The sequence below is a fragment of the Piliocolobus tephrosceles genome, chromosome 8 (genome assembly GCF_002776525.5).
Source record: "Piliocolobus tephrosceles isolate RC106 chromosome 8, ASM277652v3, whole genome shotgun sequence".
Classification (NCBI taxonomy): Eukaryota; Metazoa; Chordata; class Mammalia; order Primates; family Cercopithecidae; genus Piliocolobus; species Piliocolobus tephrosceles.
Window position 1 is genome coordinate 131,851,411 of NC_045441.1, and position 20,517 is coordinate 131,871,927.

Consider the following 20,517-nt stretch of genomic DNA (forward strand, 5'->3'; position numbering starts at 1 on the left):
AGAGAAGCATCTTCATTTTCACAGGAATGAGCCTTAGATAAGACTTTCCTCCTCTCTTGGGGGCTCCAGGACACTGAAAAGCCAAGCTTGTTACCAACGCTTGTCCTTCCTTAAGTACATTAAATACATTCCCAATAGTTAATAGTTAAACAGGTAGGCCATTCTCCCTCCTTCTAAGCCTCATCTCCGCAGCCTAAGAAAGCCCAGCTCTGTGATCCGGGGCTTGGTTTTCCCTGTCTTCCCCATCCCAGCATCCTTCTAGGAAACAGCCAGTCTCCCTCTCTGGTCTCAGAAGGCAAGTTTCCTTATCACATGTGAATCACAAACCCACAGAGTGACCAAACACAGCCGAGCTGATGCAAGACCCTGGGAAGGGGAAAGTTGCAGGTGTGTTTGTGTTGGGAGGAGCGGTGACCTTCACCTCACAGACACCTCCTCTCCCGATCCTGGGGAGGTATAAAGATGGGTCCTCCACCACCAGTCAGGCAAACTCTACCATCATGAATCCACTCCTGATCCTTAACTTTGGGAGCTGCTTGTGAGTATCATGCCCTGCCTCAGGCCCCGCCAACCCCCTTTCCTGGCAGACACAAGCCCTTCCATTCTTGCCACCTTTCCCTTTTTGACTGTGCACTGATATTCGATTTCCTCTATCTTGCATCTCTGCTTCCCATCCTCCTTGGGCTCTCTTTAACCCTCACCTGTTTCAACTTCTCCATGATTTCACTCCCACCACTGTCATTCATCCATATCCGAGCTGTGGCTGGAGAAGCTGGGACAGGAGGTCAGGTGGGGCTGGCCCACGAAATGAAGCAGCAGGCTTCATGCTTGGCTCCGACAGCAACAGAAGAGCACAACTAGAGCTGCTCTTAACCTCGAATGCACCTGGGGAGGTTGAAAAATTTCTCATGCCAGAGAGTCAGCTCCAGACATTCTAACTTCATTTGCCTAGGGTGAAGCTCGTGTTCTGGGCTTTTAAGTTTCCCAGGTCATTTGTAACATTTCAGGGCATGCAGCCAAGGTTAAGAATTGCTGGACTACTGGCCAAAAACAACATCTACCTTTGTTCTGCCGAAGTGAGTCTGGGGGTTACCCTCAACTCTGCCCTGACAGCACAGATGTGAGCTATGGGGGAAGCTGGTGATGGCCAGGTCTCCGCAGCCAGGGGATTTTCCTAGCTTGGCCAAAGTATCCTGACAATCCAGGGCTCAAATAGCCAGGGGAAGTACACAGGTAATGAATAAAAGAGAGAAGCACTCAGTGGGTGAGACAATCACATCCCAACTATCCCACTGGAAGCATCGTGAGGACATTCCTTACAACCTCAGCCTGGAGAGATCTGAGTCCCCACAGGGTACCTAGCTACATGCCCTGGAGACAAAGAGACTTGGGAGCCACAGCCAGTGATGTTCGCCAGGGGTGACAGCACTTCCTCCCTTGCTTAGCCTCACTGTGCTTCTTAAGGATTTCTAATTAGCAGAAAGCAACCACAGGCTGGGAGCACCACGCCTAACATGCTACTGACTTGCCTTCTCCCTTCCCATCTCCACTCCAGTGGCTGCCCCATTTCATGATGATGACAAGATCGCTGGGGGCTACACCTGTGAGGAGAATTCTCTCCCCTACCAGGTGTCCCTGATTTCTGGCTACCACTTTTGTCGTGGCCCCCTCATCAGCGAACAGTGGGTGGTATCAGCAGCTCGCTGCTACAAGCCATAAGTGTGGGGCCCCTGACTGCAAAGCTCCCAGCCAGGCTACCTGGGAGAGCTTGGCCTCAGCCCAAGGAAGTACTGAGGTTTGGTAAGATGGAGGGGAGAGATGGTGGAGAAGAAAACTTGTTGGCAGCAGCTGACTCCACAGAGCAGAGAGTGAACACAAGACAGGAACCTCTTACACCCAGGCAAATCCATGAAACAGCAAGGGATGTGGTCATAAAAGCAGGCAGGGATGATCTTGGGGTGGTCAGAACTAATGAGAAAAGCAGGCAAGTACCTTTTGCTGGTTAGCCACATACTAAAGCCACCTAAGAAAGAGTTTTTAAAAATACTGATGCCTGTGTCCTATCCCAGGGCAATTAACTCAAAATTTCCAGGAAGAGGGTGTGAATATCAGTTAGTCTTTAACACTCTACCTCTGGTAACTGTAGAGTGCATGGACACAGCTGAGAACTGCTGCCTACACCAAGAACTCTCAAACATGAGTATGTGTCAGAACCACCTGCAGGCTTGTTAAGGCACAAATCACTGGGTACCATCCCCAAGGTTCTGATCAGTAGGTGGGGGTAAGGATCAAGAATTTACATTTCTAACAGGTTCCCAGGAGATGCTAATGCTATGGCTATCCTTGGATTAGATTACACAGAAGGGTGGTGCTCACCAGGCCAAGAAGGGAGGGAGGAACAGGCACTGTGCGCAGTTAGCAAAGGCCTGGGGTGAAGTATGCTGGGAAATCTTAAAGGAGCTCCTTGTGCCCACACTGCTAGTGACTGTGGAGATTGTGGGAAAGAGACTGGGAAGGCGGGTTGAGGAGCAGCCTCCGGTGGGATCCCTTTGCCTCTTCCCCACCTCACTACCACCAATCTCTGAAGCAGAAAGGTCCTGGACCCATGTCCCTCTCCTACCCATGCAATATGGTCACACACCCCACCCCATGCCTCCAGATCTGTCCACGAGCAGGGAACGTGAGGACCCTGGGGAAGGTGGGATGGGTGCCCCGGCTGTGGGAGAAGGTCTTCACCATGCCTGCCCTGCCCAACAGCCGCATCCAGGTGAGACTGGGAGAGCACAACATCGAAGTCCTGGAGGGGACTGGAACAGTTCATCAATGCAGCCAAGACCATCCACCACCCCAGATACAACTGGAGGACTCTGGACAATGACATCCTGCTGATCAAGTTCTCCAGGCCTGCCATCATCAATGCCTACGTGTCCACCATCTCTTTGCCCACTGCCCCTCCAGCTCCTGGCACCGCGTGCCTCATCTCCGGCTGGGGAGACACTCTGAGCTCTGGCAGTGAGTGGGAACCTTTGTCCTTCTACTTCCCCTCCATCCTCACAATTTCCGGAACAAAGTATGCCCCTTAACTTGAATCCTCTGGCCTCCAGGCTTAAGACACATTTCTAATGCCCATTACCCCCGGGCTCTTCACTGAGCACCAGAAAGATGCAAAGTAAAAAGAATGTGGCTCCTAAATCAAAAGACAGGACAAATGGAGAACTTGCTATGATCATGTCTTGGGTTCAACAATGATCATTCTGGGAACTAAAAGCCAGAGTCCCTTTCCAGGACTTATGTTTTGGAGTCCTCTCCAGGGGCATTGTCCCTCTTCAATGCTCCATCCTAGATTGTCTCCTTCTCTGGCCTGACCCACATTTTGACTTTCTTTGATCTCTTCCTGATCCTCACAGTCAACTACCCAGACGAGCTGCAGTGCCTGGATGCTCCTGTGCTGACCCAGGCTAAGTGTAAAGCCTGTTACCTGGAAAAGATTACAGACAACATGTTTTGCATGGGCTTCCTCGAGGGAGGCAAGGATTCTTGCCAGGGGATTTGACCCCTTCCCATGCTGAGGCTCCCACTGATACCCAGGCCCCATCAGGGAAAAAGATTTGAACTCCCAAGGTAGCAGGGCGGAGGAGGCTCCCTGTAGTGCCCCCATGGAGAAGTGAGGAAGGCTCCCTTGGGCTGCATGCTGTCTGCTTAGGAAGAACAGAGAATGTGCCACCCTGAGAAGGACGTGGAGTCACAGAGCTGGCTGGAAAGGGGTCTTTTAAGGTTCAGAGTAAATGTAGCTATATTCCTCCTCCATCTGTCCATACAACTTGTCCCTTCTTCTCCCCAGCTTGATGATGGTGGCCCTGTGGCCTGCAATGGAGAGCTCCAAGGTGTTGTCTCCTGGGATGATGGCTGTGCCCAGAAGAGCAAGCCTGGAGACTACACCAAGGTCTACAACTATGAGAACTGGATTAAGGACACCATAGCTGCCAACAGCTAAAGCCCCTGTCCTGCTGCAGTCTCTACACTAGTAAAGTGACCCTGCTCTCACTGTCTATGTCTGTGCCTGCTCCCTCATACTCCTTCACACTGGAAAGCATCCTCCAATCTCAGATCAGACACAAATGTCCCCCTTAAAGGTAAGCAGAGCTCCCAGCTCCCAAAATGTGTTCCATGGTACACTAGATTAGCACATACAAAGAGATGGAATCCAAAAACAAGCAGCAGCTCGGGAGAAAGGGGGGCACTGTTTTCCAGAGAAAAGTATTTCAGAACGGTGTTCTTTGGGGGGGGGGGGCGGTATTGATTTTTATTTGGTTCTCACAATGGTTGGAGCTACTCTGCCTTCAGAATAATCACAGCACAGAAAATGTGTCAGCATCTTCAAGGCAGCCCAAAAAATCTGATCAGCTGAATCTTATTGCTAACATACAACAATGTCAAATGCTTTTGCTGATGACATGCCTCTCCCAGGAAAGTCTTGGCACCAAGTCCCAGACCAAGCCCTCCCTTCTCATCCACCTGGAAAATCAGACTCACGTAAATTTCCCTGGCCCACTAACTCTCCCTCAATTCCCTCGTTCCATCTCTGTGAGCAGCTAGAGAGATGTCCTTCCTACCATAGCGGGAGCCAGACTGCGACTTGGGAATCAAGCCCAGCTCCGCACACTCCATTTTCGTCTTCTTTGCCTTTGGGGTAGGACGCCACAGTGAATCCCACAGCTACCACCAGCTCCGCACTACAACCAGGGAAAGAAACTAGAGAGGGTCAGGATTCACCCATTTGATCAATTAACTGAGGAAGGATTCATTTTCATAAAACTTGCTTGCTTTTGAGACACTTCAAGTGAGTTATTTGGGACACCTTACAAAAGTGGAAGGAAAGACATCTGAGGGCTGTGACAGCATCCAGCCACTCTGGCCACATGTTGGCTGACTTGCACCCACTGGACACAGCAGAGGGAGGCAGGCCCCATGGCACCTCTGGCACCTGCCAAAGCCTCCTCCTGGGAATTCTGAGAGGGCCCATGTTGGGTTCATACCTCATCCAAGCTTGTCACTGAAGATCCAAGGAAGCTTCCATTTGAAATTCCACTTTCACCTTCTGTCCCCAGTGGTTGTGGACACCCCTGGGAGCTGGTACCAAGGGCCAGGAGCAGCCAAGGGAGAAAGACAAGTTCAGAGCACGTTTCCAGTTACAGGGAACACAAAACAGACCTCAAGTGTCCACGGAGCAGTGTGCAAATTGCAGTGATGAGTAGAGTAAAACCTCTACATGCAGCAAAGCATTCCTGGAAAACACAGGGGACCACAGTCCACATGCTGTGGAATACACCACATGCTGTGGTATGAATCAGACACTTGTTTGGTAAACAATAAATGTGTAAGATCAAATACCTTCAGAGGGCCATCTGTGCTCTAGATGTGGTGTGAGGAGACGGCTACCACTCAGTATCTTCAGAGGAAAATAGGGCTCAGGGATCCCACACAATGGACAGATACACACGGGTCACCCAGAAAGTCACTGCATACAAACATCACTTTGTTCAACATGGATTTTGTTTTTATGGAGTCCAAATGCAGAACCTAGTTGACCTTACAGCCTGGGGTTTGTCTGCTTTTGGAGATACATATCCAGTAGATAGATAGACAGACAAGAAACATACATTTTTTCCCTTTCTTACCATAATGTCAATGCCTCGTCTGAATATCATCATCACTCAAGAGTCAAGGGAAGAACCAAATGCTTCACAGAAACAGGGCTGGGCAGGGAGTGTTAGTTTCCACTGTTTTCTGTCTCCATTCAGATCATTCCTAACAAAGCCCAACTGGCTACCTGCAGCCAAGAGACACACATAAGGATCCCAGTGGCCTTCCACATGGCTGCTTCCACCTCCTACCTGGGCCATTTAGACTCTTTACACAGAAAAGTGAGTCACTCCACTCAGAACGGTTGCCAGCAGAAATAAGGCATGAAAATCACAGACAACCATGGGATTTCTTCCATGTGGTCAGTGTAAAATAAACCACCACCACCACCACCAAAAACACAAAACAAGCAAAAAAATGCTTATTCAAAATCCAAGACAAAATACTGAGTGAGAGCCAGGCTCTCTCAAAAGGGTTGCCTTTTCTCAGGCCACACAGCTTTCCCAGTCCATTTGCTCACATGGAACTGTGAGATGTGAATGTCTCCAGAGCGTGTGCTCGGGATCCAGGCTGGTACTGTTCACCTGTGGGTCCAGAGCAAAGGGCAAAGAGGCAGAAAGCTGCAACTCTGTCCACCACCATGGCTTAGCGCCTCCTTCTCACAGAGGCTCTGAAGAGCCCCCACCCACCTCAGCCTTAACAAAAAACATCTCCTTCTGCCTCAACACCACCCAGGCTGGAGTGCCGTGGCATGGTCTCTGCTCACTGCAACCTCCACCTCCTGAGTTCAAGTGATTGAGCCTCCCAAGTAGCTGGGATTACAGGCGCCCACCACCATGACCAGCTAATTTCTTTTTTTTTTTTTTTTTTTCTTTTGGTACTTTTAGTAGAGACAGGGTTTCACCATGTTGGACAGGCTGGTTTTGAACTCCTTACCTCAAGTGATCCAAAGTGTTGGGATTGCAGGTGTAAGCCACCAATTCTGGCACAGGCCCCATTTTTAAAAAAAATAATTTCAACTTTTATTTTAGATTCAGGGGCTACATGTGCAGGTTTGTTACATGAATATATGGTGTGATGCTGAGGTTTGGGGCATCATCACGCAGACACCGAGCATAGCATCCAATAGGTAGTTTTGCAGCCCTTTCCACCTCCTTCTCTCTTCCCTCTACCAGATGTATTGTCTACTGTTCCCACTTTTATAACCATGTGTACCCCACTCTCAGCTCAAACTTATACATGAGAATGTGGTTTTTGGCTTTCCGTTCCTATGTTAATTTGCTTAGGATTATGGTCTCCAGCTCCATCCATGTTGCTTCAAAGGACAAGATTTCATTCTTTTCGTGGCTGCATAGTATTCCATGGTATATATGTACCATATTTCTTTTATCCAGTCTACTGCTGATGGACACCTAGCTTCATTCCATGGATTTGCTACTGACAATAGTGTTGTGATGGACGTGTAAGAACATGTGTGTTTTTGGCAGAGCAATTATTTTCCTGTGGGTATATGCCCAGTCAAGGAATTGCTGGGTGGAATGGCAGATCTGTTTTAAATTATTTCAGAAATCTCCAAACTGCTTTCTGCATTAATTTTTCCATGAAATAATTTACACTCGCCTCAACAGTGTCTTAGCATTGCATTTCCTCTGCAGCCTCACCAGCGTCTTCTATTTTTTTGACATTTTAATAAAAGCCACTTGGCTGCCAAGCCCTTTCAAGGCCAATGTGGGGAAGAGCCACAAACCTACCTTTTCCCGAAGAGAATTCTTGCCTGACCACTTGTAGAATTCTTGTTTTCATCTGTCTTTTGTTGTTTGGTTTTCAAAGAAAAACCAAAGGTAAAGTGGTATGACCTTCCACACCTGAACCAGTTTGTAGCCACCAGAGCCTGCTAGGAAGGGGCCCGTCAAGCATGCATTGATCTTGTCACCTGGAATCTGAGAGATCAACAAGCCCCATAGCAACCGACCATACAACTGCCCATCAGCACCCATCCTTTCAAGGGATTAGCTCAATTCTGGCTCTGCAGACACTGGCAGACACAGGTCACAAACCCTGGGTCTCTGTGGGCTTCCCTCATCACCCAGGGCCACAATGGGCTGCCTGTCCTGGGCAGAGACACAGCAACATTCTCTTAAACTGAAATGAAGCTTAAATTCCCTTCAACAATAATCATCTCAGGGCACAGTCCCTGCCGCCTTCCTTGGGGATTTTAAAACACACATCTCTCTGACCAAACAGGTAGGTGAGATCTGACTTTAAAGAGGGGAAAATCGGGATGAATTGGGGTATCAGGAATGGATCCCAAGTGTTTTTGTGTGGGGACAGGTATCCCGAACTGTATCTGGAGATGGAGAAAAATGCAGGAAAGGAGAAGAGAAAAAATGGGGACAAAGTGTCTGAGAGTCCTTGAAAGCTTCTCTTCTGGTTCTTTCCGGCTCTGGATGCTGTGCCAAGGTCTTGGGTGCAGGCAGGGTCAGCTCTGGCTGGGAGCTGCTGCTCTGGGAGATGGGAGAGTCACTTCACCTCCAGAAAGCTCATTTGATCATCTGTAAAATGATCATTTGATCATCTGTGAAATGTAAAATCCCAAGATGGTTGTGATGATAAAATGAAAATAATTCTTCACTTATATGAGTTACATGCTGTATAGTAAGTTACATGATATAGAGTAAGCACACATAAATGATTCACTGTTACCATAATTGAAGGACAGTGGTTTGGTGTGCTAAGCACTAAACACAAACCAGAAAGATGTCTTAGAGAAGTAGACCAAAAACATCTATAGTTCAGAATGAACAGTACGAAGAATGACATGTCCTCCAAATGGAGCTTGGGCAGCTGGATCTGAGCCTATCCTACACATCCGAGTCTACAGTATGAGGTAACAGTCTCCACCTATAGCTATGTTCTCTGCCTGTAGAGTCATTGCTTTTTGAAGAAAGATGACCTCAGACTATACTGTGATCATTTAAGGAGGAGCACAAAATACTGGAGAAGGCAAGTCTTCAAGCTCTAGATACAGAAATCCTCATATTCTTGGGTGTTCCCTATCAGACAGAGAGTCAGAGCCACAAGCACTGATTCAAAAATCTCCCTTTTCCAAACAAATTTTCCATCTTCTACCAAGGTTCACCTCCCTGATTAGTGCACACTGGTGTCGACAGTTGCTAGAGCAGGAGTCTCTCCTTATCCTCTAAGGCAGGAGTTCTGTGAAGACCCGATGACAAGCAGACAAAACGAAACAACATGTTTAGGGACAACACAGGAAAAACCCATATTATCAATGCTCCAAAACCTGGCTACCTCAGGCTTGGCCAGTTATTCATGAGCAGAGAGGTGTGTCATCTACATGGCAGTCATGACCTGGATGGGTCTGGAACTGTAGCAAGGTAAGGCACTGAGACAAGCTGCCAGGAGAAAGATGAATTCAATCATCTATTTCTGCCAGGAAGAAAAGCACCAGGAAGGAATCAGACATACAGATTGTCCTCCGGGGACCTGTGCCTTGATCCTCAATAAATCTTTTAGATGCCACCTGCAGCAATTCCCACATTTCATAACGCTCTCCATGACTTCCTTTGGCCTTATGGTCAGCTCTGCCAAGATCTGCTGTCTTGGGCAAGACAGAATCCTTCTGAATATTATTGTCTTCCTCTATAAATGGAAATAATTCTGCTCTGCACAAATCACAATTAGCATGTTTGTGGAAAGTTAAATGTGAAACTCAGCATAAATGAAAAGTAATGTACCACTGTTGCTTATGTGAAAACTCTTGTAAAGTAGTCAGGCACCGTGCACCATCTAAGTATAGCAGTGTTAGTTATGAGCCCATCAGTGATTAGAGGGGGTACAGGGTGGAGAGGGGTTCTCTGAGCAGTGGGTCTCCTGGCTGTGGGGAAGCTGGCTCGGCGGCCATGCCAGGAGCTAAACCCGGAGGTTCTCTGTGTGTCCGCTCAACTCCATGGGCCCCATTTTGGCATTTTTTTCCAATTCTGTCTGGTTTCCATTTGCTTCCTCCCTCTAGCCACTGGCCATGTCCAATTTCACCACCAAATTTCTGAACTTTTCTCATTTTCTTCACCGTCTCCAGAACATACCTTTTTCCTTTACCTTTCAAATTCAAACTTGAACTCTGCTGACTCCTGCCCATCACCAACCTGAGCTCAGACTTGCTGAGAAGGGAAAGCACCCTCATAAGGAAGCTCCTCCTTTCATCATTACACCTGAGAGCAGACAGCATCCCCATCTCCACATGCTCTGGCCATGTTATGCCTCAGTCAATTACGCAACTATGTCTTAGTAGCCTTGGTAGGGCCCAAATCAGGATATTCTCTGAGAAGATTCACTTTGTACTGAGCCCAGTATAATCTCACTGCATCTAAAATAGAGAATTCTAGACTCATCCCTCCACATCTTCGTTACTGAACCCAATATGTGACCCATTTACCATGTACTTAAATCTCTACCTACTGCTCATTCTCAGATCAGAACATAACCCAGATTTACCATGGTCCAAACTCTGACATCTGATCTGGGGCATGTCATTCTGGTTCAGACTGTCAGCCCTGAGAGGGTGGATCAGTTTGCATCACCCTGAGTGCAGGTTGCCAGGGTGAGGCTGCATAAAAAGAACCTATGACAGGATGCACATGAGAGAGACAAATATTTTCACATTGAAGAAGGGGAGGAGTGTGCCATTGGTTTTCCATCCTCCAGATGCACTGAGTAAGCTCCTAACTAACCTGTGCCCCTTCCTTCATTGAAACGCTTCCCATCCTTAAGCCTTGGTAGGAAGGAGAGCCATCTGGAAGCCCAGAATCCTAAGGAATGCTGAGTCTCCCTTCTTCTTACCACTTAGTGTTGGAATTCTCTTTCCCCAAAGCCTTGGATTTAACCTTCCCGCACACTGACTGGAGAGAAGCATCTTCATATTCACGGAATGAGCCTCAAATAAGACTTTGCTCCTCTCATGGCGGCCCCAAGACACTGAAAAGCCAAGCTTGTTACCAACACTTGCCCTTCCTTAAGTATATTAAATACATTTCCAATAGTTAAAAGGATTCCTAAACAGCCAGGTCATTCTCCCTCCTTCTAACCCTCATTTCCTCGGCCTAAGAAAGCCTGGCTGTGTGATCCAGAGCTTCGCTTTCCCTGCCTTCTCCATCCCAGCATTCTTCCAGGAAACACCCGGTCTCCCTCTCTGCTCTCAGATGACAAGTTTCCTTATCAGCTGTGAATCACAAACTCACAGAGTGGCCAAACATAGCTGAGCTGATGCAAGACCCTGGGAAGGGGAAAGCTGCAGGTGTGTTTGTGTTGGGAGGAGCGGTGACCCTCACCTCACAGACACTTCCTCTCCCAATCCTCCGGAGGTATAAAGACGGGTCTTCCGCCACCAGTCAGGCACACTCTACCACCATGAGTCCACTCCTGATCCTTGCCTTTGTGGGAGCTGCTGGTGAGTTTCATGCCCTGCCTCAGGCCCCAACCACCCCTTTCTTGGCAGACGCATGCCCTTCCATTCTTGCTACCTCTCCTCTTTTGACTGTGCTCTGATGCTCTATTTCCTCCATCTGGCATCTCTCCTTCCCATCCTCCTTGGGCTCTTTTTAAGCTTCACCTCTTTCACCTTCTCCCTGATTTCACTCCCAGAACTGTCATTCATCCATATACGAGCTGTGGTTGGAGAAGCTGATAAGGGAGACCGGGTGGGGCTGGCCCACAAAATGAAGCAGCAGGCTTCAGCCTTGGCTCTGACAGCACCAGAATACCTCCACTATAGCTGCTCTTAACCTCGAATGCACCTGGGGAGGTGGAAAAATTACTCATGCCAGAGACTCAACTCTAGAAATCCTCACTTCATTTGTCTAGGGTGCAGCCTGTGTTCTGGGCTTTTAAGCTTCCCAGGTGATTTTTAACATTTCTACGCATGCAGCCAAGGTTAAGAATTTCTGTTCTTTTGGCCAATAATAACATCTACATTTGTTCTGCCGAAGTAAGCCTGGGGCATCCCTCAACTCTGCCTTCACTACACAGATCTGAGCTGAGGGGGAATCTGGTGATGGCCAGGTCTACACAGCCAGGGGTTTTTCTAGCTTGGCCAAAGTATCCTGACCATCCAGGGCTTAAACAGCCAGGTGGAGTACACAGGTGGTGATTAAAAGAGAGAAGCATTCAGTGGGTGAGATAGACACATCCCAACTCCTATCCCACTGAAAGCATTGTGAGGACATTCATTGCAACCTCAGCCTGGTGACCCCAGGAGAGATCTGAGCCCCCACCGGATACCTCACTACGTGCTCTGCAGATACAGAGACTTGGAGCCACATCCAGTGATGCTCACCAGGGGTGACAGTGCTCCCTCCCTTGCCTAGCCTCACTGTGCTTGTTAACGATTTCCAATGAGCAGAAAGCAACTGCAGGCTGGGAGCGCCACCCCTAACATGCTACTGACTTGCCTTCTCCCTTCCCGTCTCCACTCCAGTTGCTGCCCCCTTTGACGATGATGACAAGATCGTTGGGGGCTACCCCTGTGAGGAGAATTCTGTCCCCTACCAGGTGTCTCTGAATTCTGGCTACCACTTCTGTGGTGGCTCCCTCATCAACGAACAGTGGGTGGTGTCAGCAGCTCACTGCTACAAGACGTAAGTGTGGGGTTCCTGACTGCAAAGCTCCCAGCCAGGCTGCCTGGGAGAGCTTGGCTTCAGCCCACGGAAGTACTGAGGTTGGGTAAGATGGATGGGAGAGGGGGTGGAGAAGAAAACTTATTGGCAGCAGCTGACTCCACAGAGCAGAGAGTGAACACAAGACAGGAACCTCTCACACCCAGGCAAATCCATGAAACAGCAAGGGTTGTGATCATAAAAGCAGGCAGGGATGATCTTGGGGTGGTCAGAGCCAGTGAGAAAAGCAGGTAAGTAGCTTTTGCTGGTTAGCTATACATTAAAGCCACCTAAGAGAGAGTTTTTTAAAATACTGATGCCTGTGTCCTATCTCAGGGCAATTAACTCAAAATTGTCAGGAAGAGGGTGTGAATATCAGTGAGTATTTAACCCTCTACATCTGGTAACTGTAGAGTATATAGACAGAGCTGAGAATCGCGCCTACACCAAGAACTCTCAAACCTGAGTATGCATCAGAACCACCTGCAGGCTTGTTAAGGCACAAATCACTGGGTCCCACCCCCAGGGTTCTGATCAGTAGATGGGGGTAAGGACCAAGAATTTACATTTCTAACAAGTTCCCAGGAGATGCTAATGCTATGGCTACCCTTGGATTAGATTACACAGAAGGGTGGTGCTCACCAGGCCAAGTAGGGAGGGAGGAACAGGCACTGTGCGCAGTTAGCAGAGAACTGGGGTGAAGAATGCTGGGAAAACTACAAGGAGCTCCATGTGCCCACAGTGCTGGTGACTGTGGAGATTGTGGAAAAGAGACTGGGAAGGCGGGTTCAGGAGCAGCCTCCGGTGGGATCCCTTTGCCTCTTCCCAACCCTACTACCACCAACCTCTGAAGCAGAAAAGTCCTGGGTCTCACGCCTGCACTGACCCATGTCCCTCTTCTGCCCATGCGATATGGCCACACAGCCCACCCGATCCTTCCAGAGCTGTCCATGAGCAGGGAGCTTAAGGACCCTGGGGAAGGTGGGATGTGTGCCCCGGCTGTCTTCACCATGCCTGCCTGTCCATCAGCTACATCCAGGTGAGACTGGGAGAGCACAACATCGAAGTCCTGGAGGGAACTGAGCAGTTCATCGATGCAGCCAAGATCATCCACCACCCCAATTATAACAGGATTACTCTGGACAATGACATCCTGCTGATCAAGCTCTCCTCACCTGCCGTCATCAATGCTCGCGTGTCCACCATCTCTCTGCCCACCGCCGCTCCAGCTGCTGGCGCCGAGTGCCTCATCTCCGGCTGGGGCAACACTCTGAGCTCTGGTGGTGAGTGGCACCCTTTGTCCTTCTACTTCCCTTCATCCTCACAATTTCCAGAACAAACCATGCCCCTTAAAACCTCTGGCCTCCAGGCTTAAGACATATTTCTCGTGTCCATTACACACAGGCTCTGGACTGGACATCAGAGAGATGCAAAGTCTCCAAGACCTAGCTTCTAAAATCCAGAGACAGGACAAATGGAGAACTTGCTATAATCACGTCTTGGGAGGGGTTCAGCAATGATCATTCTGGGAACTAAAAGCCAGAGTCCCTTGCCAGGACTTATGTTTTGGAGTCCTCTCCAGGAGCAGTGTTCCTCTTCAATGTTCCATCCTAGATCATTGTCTCCTTGGGTCTTGGGTCAGAAATGTGGCCTGACCCACATTTCTACTTTCTTTCATCGCCTCCTGATCCTCGCAGCTGACTACCCAGATGAGCTGCAGTGCCTGGACGCACCTGTGCTGACCCAGGCTGAGTGTGAAGCCTCCTACCCTGGAAGGATTACCAGCAACATGTTCTGTGTGGGCTTCCTTGAGGGAGGCAAGGATTCCTGCCAGGTGATTTGAACAACCTTACCCATGCTGAGGCTCCCACCAATACCCAGGCCCCACCCGGGAAAAATATTTGAACTCCCCGTGTGGTGGGGCTGAGGAGGCTCCCTGCAGTGCCCCCATGGAGATGTGAGGACAGTTCCCTTAGGCTGCCTACTGTCTGCTTAGGAAGAACAGAGAATGGGCCACTGTGAGAAGAACATGGAGCCACAGAGCTGGCTGGAAAGGGTTCTTTTAAGGTTCAGAGTAAATGTAGCTATTTTCCTCCTCTCTCTTCATACAACTTCTCCCTTCTTCTCCCCAGGGTGACTCTGGTGGCCCTGTGGTCTCCAACGGACAGCTCCAAGGAATTGTCTCCTGGGGCTATGGCTGTGCCCAGAAGAACAGGCCCGGAGTCTACACCAAGGTCTACAACTATGTGGACTGGATTGAAGACACCATAGCTGCCAACAGCTAAAGCCCCTGGTCCCTCTGCAGTCTCTGTATCAATAAAGTGACCCTGCTCTCACTGTCTGTGTCTGTGCCTGCTGCCTCACACTCCTTCACACTAGAAAGCAACCTCCAATCTCAGGCCAGACAAGGCTGTCCCCTTAAATGTAAGCAGAGCCCCCAGCTCCCAAAATGTGTTCCATGGTACACTAGATTAGCACATACAAAGAGATGGAATCCAAAAATAAGAAGAATCTTGGGAGAAAGGGGGACACTGTTCTAGATAAAAGTGAGTTCAGAACGGTGGTCTTTGGCGGGCGGTATTGATTTTTATTTGGGTTCTCACACTGGTTGGAGCTACTCTGCCTTCAGAACAATCACAGCACAGAAAATCTGTCAGCATTTTTGAGGGAGCCCGAAAAATCTGACCAGTTGAATCTTATTGCTAACATACAACAATAATGACAAATGCTGTTGCTGATGATGTGACTCTCCCAGGAATGTGTTGGCACCAAGCCCTGGACCAAGCCCTCCCTTCTCATTCACCTGGAAAATCAGACTCAAGCGAATCTCCCTGGCCCCCTAACTCTTCCCTCAATTCCCTAGTTCCATCTCTGTGAGCAGCTAGAGAGATGTCCTGCCTACCATAGCGGGAGCCAGACTGCGATTTGGGAATCAAGCCCAGCTCTGCACACTTTATTTTTGTCTTCTTTGTCTTTGAGGTAGGACTCCGCAGTGAATCCCACAGCTAACACCAGCTCCCCACTCTGACCAGGGAAAGAAACTGGAGAAGGTCAGGATTCACCCATTTGGTCAATTAATTGAGGAAGGATTCATTTTCATAAAACTTGCTTGCCTTTGAGACACTTCAAGGGAGTTGCTTGGGACTCCTTAAAAAAGATGGAAGGAAAGACATCTGAGGGCTGTGACACCATCCAGCCGCTCTGGCCACATGTTGGCTGACTTGCACCCACTGGACACAGCAGAGGGAGGCAGGCCCCGTGGCACCTGTGGCACCGGCCAAAGCCTCCTCCTGGCAATTCTGAGAGGGCCCATGTTGGGGCTGTAGCTCATCCAAGCTTGTCACTGAAGATCCAAGCAAGCTTCTCTTTGAAATTCCACTTACACCTTCTGTCCCAAGTGCTTGTGGACACCCCTGGGAGCTGGTACCAAGAGCTAGGAGCAGCCAAGCTGGTACCAAGAGCTAGGAGACAGACAAGTTCAGAGCACATTTCCTGTTACAGGGAACACAGCACAGACCTCCAATGCATTTTTAGTAGAGACAGGGTTTCGCCATGTTGGCCAGGCTGGTTTTAAACTCCTGACCTCAAGTGATCCAAAGTGCTGGGATTACAGGTGTGAGCTACTGCTCCTGACCCAGGCTCCATTTTAAAAAAATAATTTCAACTTTTATTTTAGATTCAGGGACTACATGTTCAGGTTCGTTACATGGATATATTCTGTGATGCTGAGGTTTGGGGCACAAATGATCTCATCACTCAGGCAGTGAGTGTAGTACTCAATAGATAGTTTTCCAGCCCTTTCCACCCAACTTCTCTCTTCCCTCTACCAGATGTATTGTCTACTGTTCCCATCTTTATATCCATGTGCCAATGCTCAGCTCCCACTTAAACATGAGAATGTGATATTTGGTTTTCCGTTCCTATGTTAATTTGCTTAGGATTATGGTCGCCAGCTCCATCTATGTTGCTGCAAAGGACATGTTTTCATTCTTTTCTTGGCTGTATAGTATTCTATGGTGTATATGTACCACATTTCCTTTATCCAGTCTACTGCTGATGGACACCTAGGTTCATTCCATGACTTTGCTACTGAGAATAGTGCTGTGATGGACATGTAAGAGCATGTGTCTTTTTGGCAGACCAATTATATTCCTTTGGGTAAATGCCCAGTAAAGGAATTGATGGGTGGAATCCTAGTTCTGTTTTAAATTATTTCAGGAATCTCCAAAGTGCTTTCTGCATTAATTTTTCCATGAACTAATTTATACTCTGGCCAACAGTGTACACACGTTCCCTTTCCTCTGCAGCCTCACCAGCATCTTCTATTTTTTGGACATTTTTAATAATAGCCACTCTGCAGCCAAGCTTTTGAATGCCAATGCGGGGAAAAGCCACAAACATCCCTTTTCCCAAAGAGAATTCTTGCCTGAACACTGGTAGAATTCTTGTTTTCATTTGGCTTTCGTTGTTTGTTTTTCAAAGAAAAACCAAAGGTAGAGTAGTATGACCTTCCACACCTGAACCGGTTTGTAGCCCCCAGAGCCTGCTGGGAAGGGTCCCTCAAGCATGCATTGATCTTGTCACCTGGAATTTGACAGATCAAGAAGCCCGATAGCAACCGACCATACACCTGCCCATCAGCACCCATCCTTTCAAGGAATTAGCTCAATTCTGGCTCTGCAGACACTGGCAGACACAGGACACAAACCCTGGGTCTCTGTGGGCTTCCCTCATCACCCAGGGCCACAATGGGCTGCCTGTCCTGGGCAGAGACATAGCAACATTCTCTTAAACTGAAATGAAGCTTAAATTCCCTTCAACAATAATCATCTCAGGGCACAGTCCCTGCCTCCTTCCTTGGGGATTTTAAAACACACATCTCTCTGACCCAAATAGGTAGGTGAGATCTGACTTTAAAGAGGGGAAAATCGGGATGAATTGGAGTATCAGGAATGGATCCCAAGTGTTTTTGTGTTGGAACAGGCATCCACATCCCAAACTGTACCTGGAGATGGAGAAAAATGCAGGAAAGGAGAAGAGAAAAAAAGGGGGACAGAATGGCTGAAAGTCATTGAAAGCTTCTCTTCTGGTTCTTTCTGGCCCTGGTTGCTTTGCCAAGGTCTTAGGTGCAGACAGGGCCGGCTCTGGCTGGGAGCTGCTGCTCTAGGGGTTGGAAGAGTCCTGTTCGTTCACAGTGCTCAGCAGCAGGGACTGGGGGCCGTGGCAGGTGCGGATGCCCAGACTCTCAAGCTTGCTCCTTGCAGGGCTGGCAGGGACCTTCCTCCTTGTCACCAGGAGACTGCACAGGTCAACGTCATGGACGTCCAGGCGGTCATCCAGGGCATCACTGATGAGCATGTTGAATGCTTTGGGGCCATCAGCAAGTTGACCCCAGTTGCACACACAGTATCTTCCCTTTGCTTGGGGGAAAGGGGGCGGGGAGGGGAGGGGATACTCTGTCATGCTCAGAACTGTAATCATTCAGCAGCTCCTCCGTATATTCTAAATCCTTGCACAGGAAGGCTCCTCAGTCCAGCTCCCCCAGGCTGGCCACAGAGACACTGGACTCCGTTCCCAGGTCTTTGGTGGCTGCTGGGTCAGCTGGTGTCAGAGGCCCCAGGGTCAGCAATGCATGGGGGTTTTGTGCTGCTTTTGCTGGACCCAGACAAAGGGCTGCTCTGTGCCCCCTGGGATTCCCAGGGGCACTGCCACCTTAAGGGCTACATGCCATAGCTGGAAGGCACTCTATGGTTGGGGAAGAGTTGGAGGTCGGGAAACCACTCCCTCATGACAAGGTAGTAAATACTTTGGCACAAAACTGAAGATAAAATGGCAGTGCTGAGTAATCCTGGGCTTCCTACAGGTGATGGGGTTGATTTCTTGTTGCCACTGCCTGGTCTGAAGGCAGCGCTTGGCTCGGCAGTGGCAGCAGACGAAGCAACAGCTCAGAAGGATGATGATGGTGGTCCACGCCAGCCAGAGCCACAGCAGTGTCTTGTGTCACAGGTGTAGCTTGGATTGTTGGTATCACACAGGCTTATCCCGCAGGGGTTCACCCGTGGCTGACAGGGGCTGGGCAGCACCTGGAGGACCAGGAACGCCACCCACCTTCACCACACACGCACCACCCAGAGCATCTCCTCTGCAAGCCCCTCCTGCTCCTGCTCCTCCGTCAGAGCACTGCCACCTCCTTCTCCTTCCTCTCCTCCTCTACCCTCCACAACAGTGGTCTTAAAGAGGTTTCTTGGCCTTGGCACTTCTGTGGGCTCCCAATGTGCTGATGTGTGACACGCTGGCATGCTTGGCAAGACCTCACTGCCGCCTTTGACTACACAGGGTCCTCTCTGTACCCAGAGCAAACAGATGCAGAGAAACCCCAGCACTGACCGCCTCAGCTTCCTCGGAGGCCCCTCTCCACATGTGCTCCTGCTAACCCAGTCTGTACTCCCCACAAGACGATGTGCTGCTTAGAGATGATCCTGCTGGCCCCGTTGCCCAACAACTGGCTCGTGTGTCTGGAGGGGAGAAGATAAATCCCTGGGTCTCCATCCCTCGTGCTTTTGAGAAGTCTGCCTTTTATTCCTCCACAGAATACTACCAACATGTTTACACTATTCCTATGTATAGACATTTTCCCGTTTAGTTTTCTCTTCCCTCCAGAGTAGTTATTAAGCCAGCGGTACAGATAAGAAAACAGGTTCAAAGAGGCTTATTAGTTTACCCACGTCCCACGCCCAGCAGATGGTAGGTCTGGGGTTGACTCCTCATTTGCCTAGCTTCAAAGCCCACGCTCTCTGTGCCCCACCTCACATCCCGCTACGACTGTGGTCTGAGGCGATGACAAGTCCGTCAGCGCTGACCTCTGATATTTCTCCAGTCCCCCGTCACTATCACCCATTCCCTGCCTCCCTGCACCTCCTGAGGGGCTCTTCCCAATTGTCCCCTTCCATGCAGCAAGATGACTGCTCTCAGAGAGCTCCTGGCTATGGCATTGCTTCCTACCCTTGCACAATGAACAAACTAGAACCAAAGCTCCCTAGGGAAATTTAGGGTTCTCCTGGCACAACCCCTGCCCCCTCTCCCAGTCTCACGCCTCTTCACTGCTCTCCTCCCCTGTACCCTCCCCTTCTCAGAAGCCCTGGTGGCCCATTCAATAAGCCATGTGCCTCTGGTCTCTGTCTTTGGACACTACGGCACCCTCAGACTGGAAGGCCTTCCCAACCTCCCATTCACCCTTTTCAGAAAAGTCTTCCTGATTCTTCCTTGTCCCCACCTCCCTTGGGTCTGGCCCTGCTGGCCCTCCCTCGGGTCTGAGGCAGGCGTCCTCCTCCTGTCTCTGCTTGCCTCTGTCCTAGTCCTGCTCAGGTGCTCAGGTGCTCAGGTGCAATAGATGGGTCCATCCTGGCAATCGACTGTGTGCTCCTTGAGCAGGTACATCTTGTCTTACATATCCCGATATCTCCAGTGATTAACAAAGCCTGGGATGTAATAAGCACCCAGTGAGTGGAGGAATAAACGTGGAGTGGAGGGAAATGTGCTGAGAAAAGAAAGACCCTCCCAGAAGAATGGTTCTCAAAGAGTTGTCCCTAAGCCAAAATCACCTGGGAATTTAGGAGAAACACAAAAGCTAGGCCCTACCCCAGACCCACCGAGTCAGATCTTCTGGGACAGGGCCCAACAAATGGCATTTTTTTTTTTTTTTTTTTGAGATAGGGCCTTGCTCTGTTGCCCACACTGAAGTGCAATGGCATGATCACTGCTCACTGCAGCCTTGACCTCCCAAACTCAAGTGATCCTCTCACCTCAGCCTCCCAAGTAGCTAGGACCACAGGCACACACCATAAACCCAGCTAATATTATTATTATTTGTAGAGATGGTGATCTCGTATGTTGCTCAGGCTGGTCTCAAACTCCTAGGCTAAAGTGATCTGCCCGCTCCTTGGCCTCCCAAGGTGCTGGGATTACAGGTGTGAGCCACCACACCCAGACAGCAAACTGCATTTTAACACATCTTCCAGGTCTTCTGATGCCTGCTGAAAACCTGAGATTGGATACGGTAAAGACATCCCGAGGCCAGTATTGAAACTACCATTGCAAAATTGTAAATGAGACAGTGAAAGAGACCTGACCCAAACAACTCACTCTACTTGCTTCTTGGCTTTTTTTTTTTTTTTTTTTTTTTTTTTGAGCTGGAGTCTCAATCTGT

The 20,517-nt window shown here is 49.3% G+C and overlaps 1 protein-coding gene, 1 pseudogene and 2 gene segments (V, D, J or C); all 4 read left to right on the top strand.

Moving 5' to 3' along the window:
* The window catches only part of LOC111532386, a 512,723-nt gene that overhangs the window by 480,528 nt on the left and 11,678 nt on the right, over window positions 1-20,517 (top strand).
* LOC111521481 overlaps window positions 1-20,517 on the top strand; it is a 514,718-nt gene that overhangs the window by 473,556 nt on the left and 20,645 nt on the right.
* Window positions 501-3,994, top strand: LOC111521486 (annotated as a pseudogene).
* Window positions 10,241-14,652, top strand: PRSS2 (serine protease 2). Of its 3 annotated transcripts, XM_023184896.1 has the most exons (6): window positions 11,034-11,107; window positions 12,134-12,293; window positions 12,648-12,689; window positions 13,341-13,594; window positions 14,009-14,145; window positions 14,444-14,652. In XM_023184896.1, exons 1-6 carry the CDS (start codon window positions 11,068-11,070, stop codon window positions 14,594-14,596), a joined length of 786 nt encoding a protein of 261 aa, XP_023040664.1. In that variant the 5' UTR covers window positions 11,034-11,067; the 3' UTR covers window positions 14,597-14,652. The 3 variants fall into 3 exon arrangements, with proteins under 3 accessions (XP_023040663.1, XP_023040664.1, XP_023040665.1); XM_023184895.1 differs by lacking the exons at window positions 11,034-11,107; window positions 12,648-12,689 and adding an exon at window positions 10,241-10,374 and having other exon boundaries at window positions 14,444-14,647; XM_023184897.2 differs by lacking the exon at window positions 12,648-12,689 and having other exon boundaries at window positions 11,036-11,107; window positions 14,444-14,647.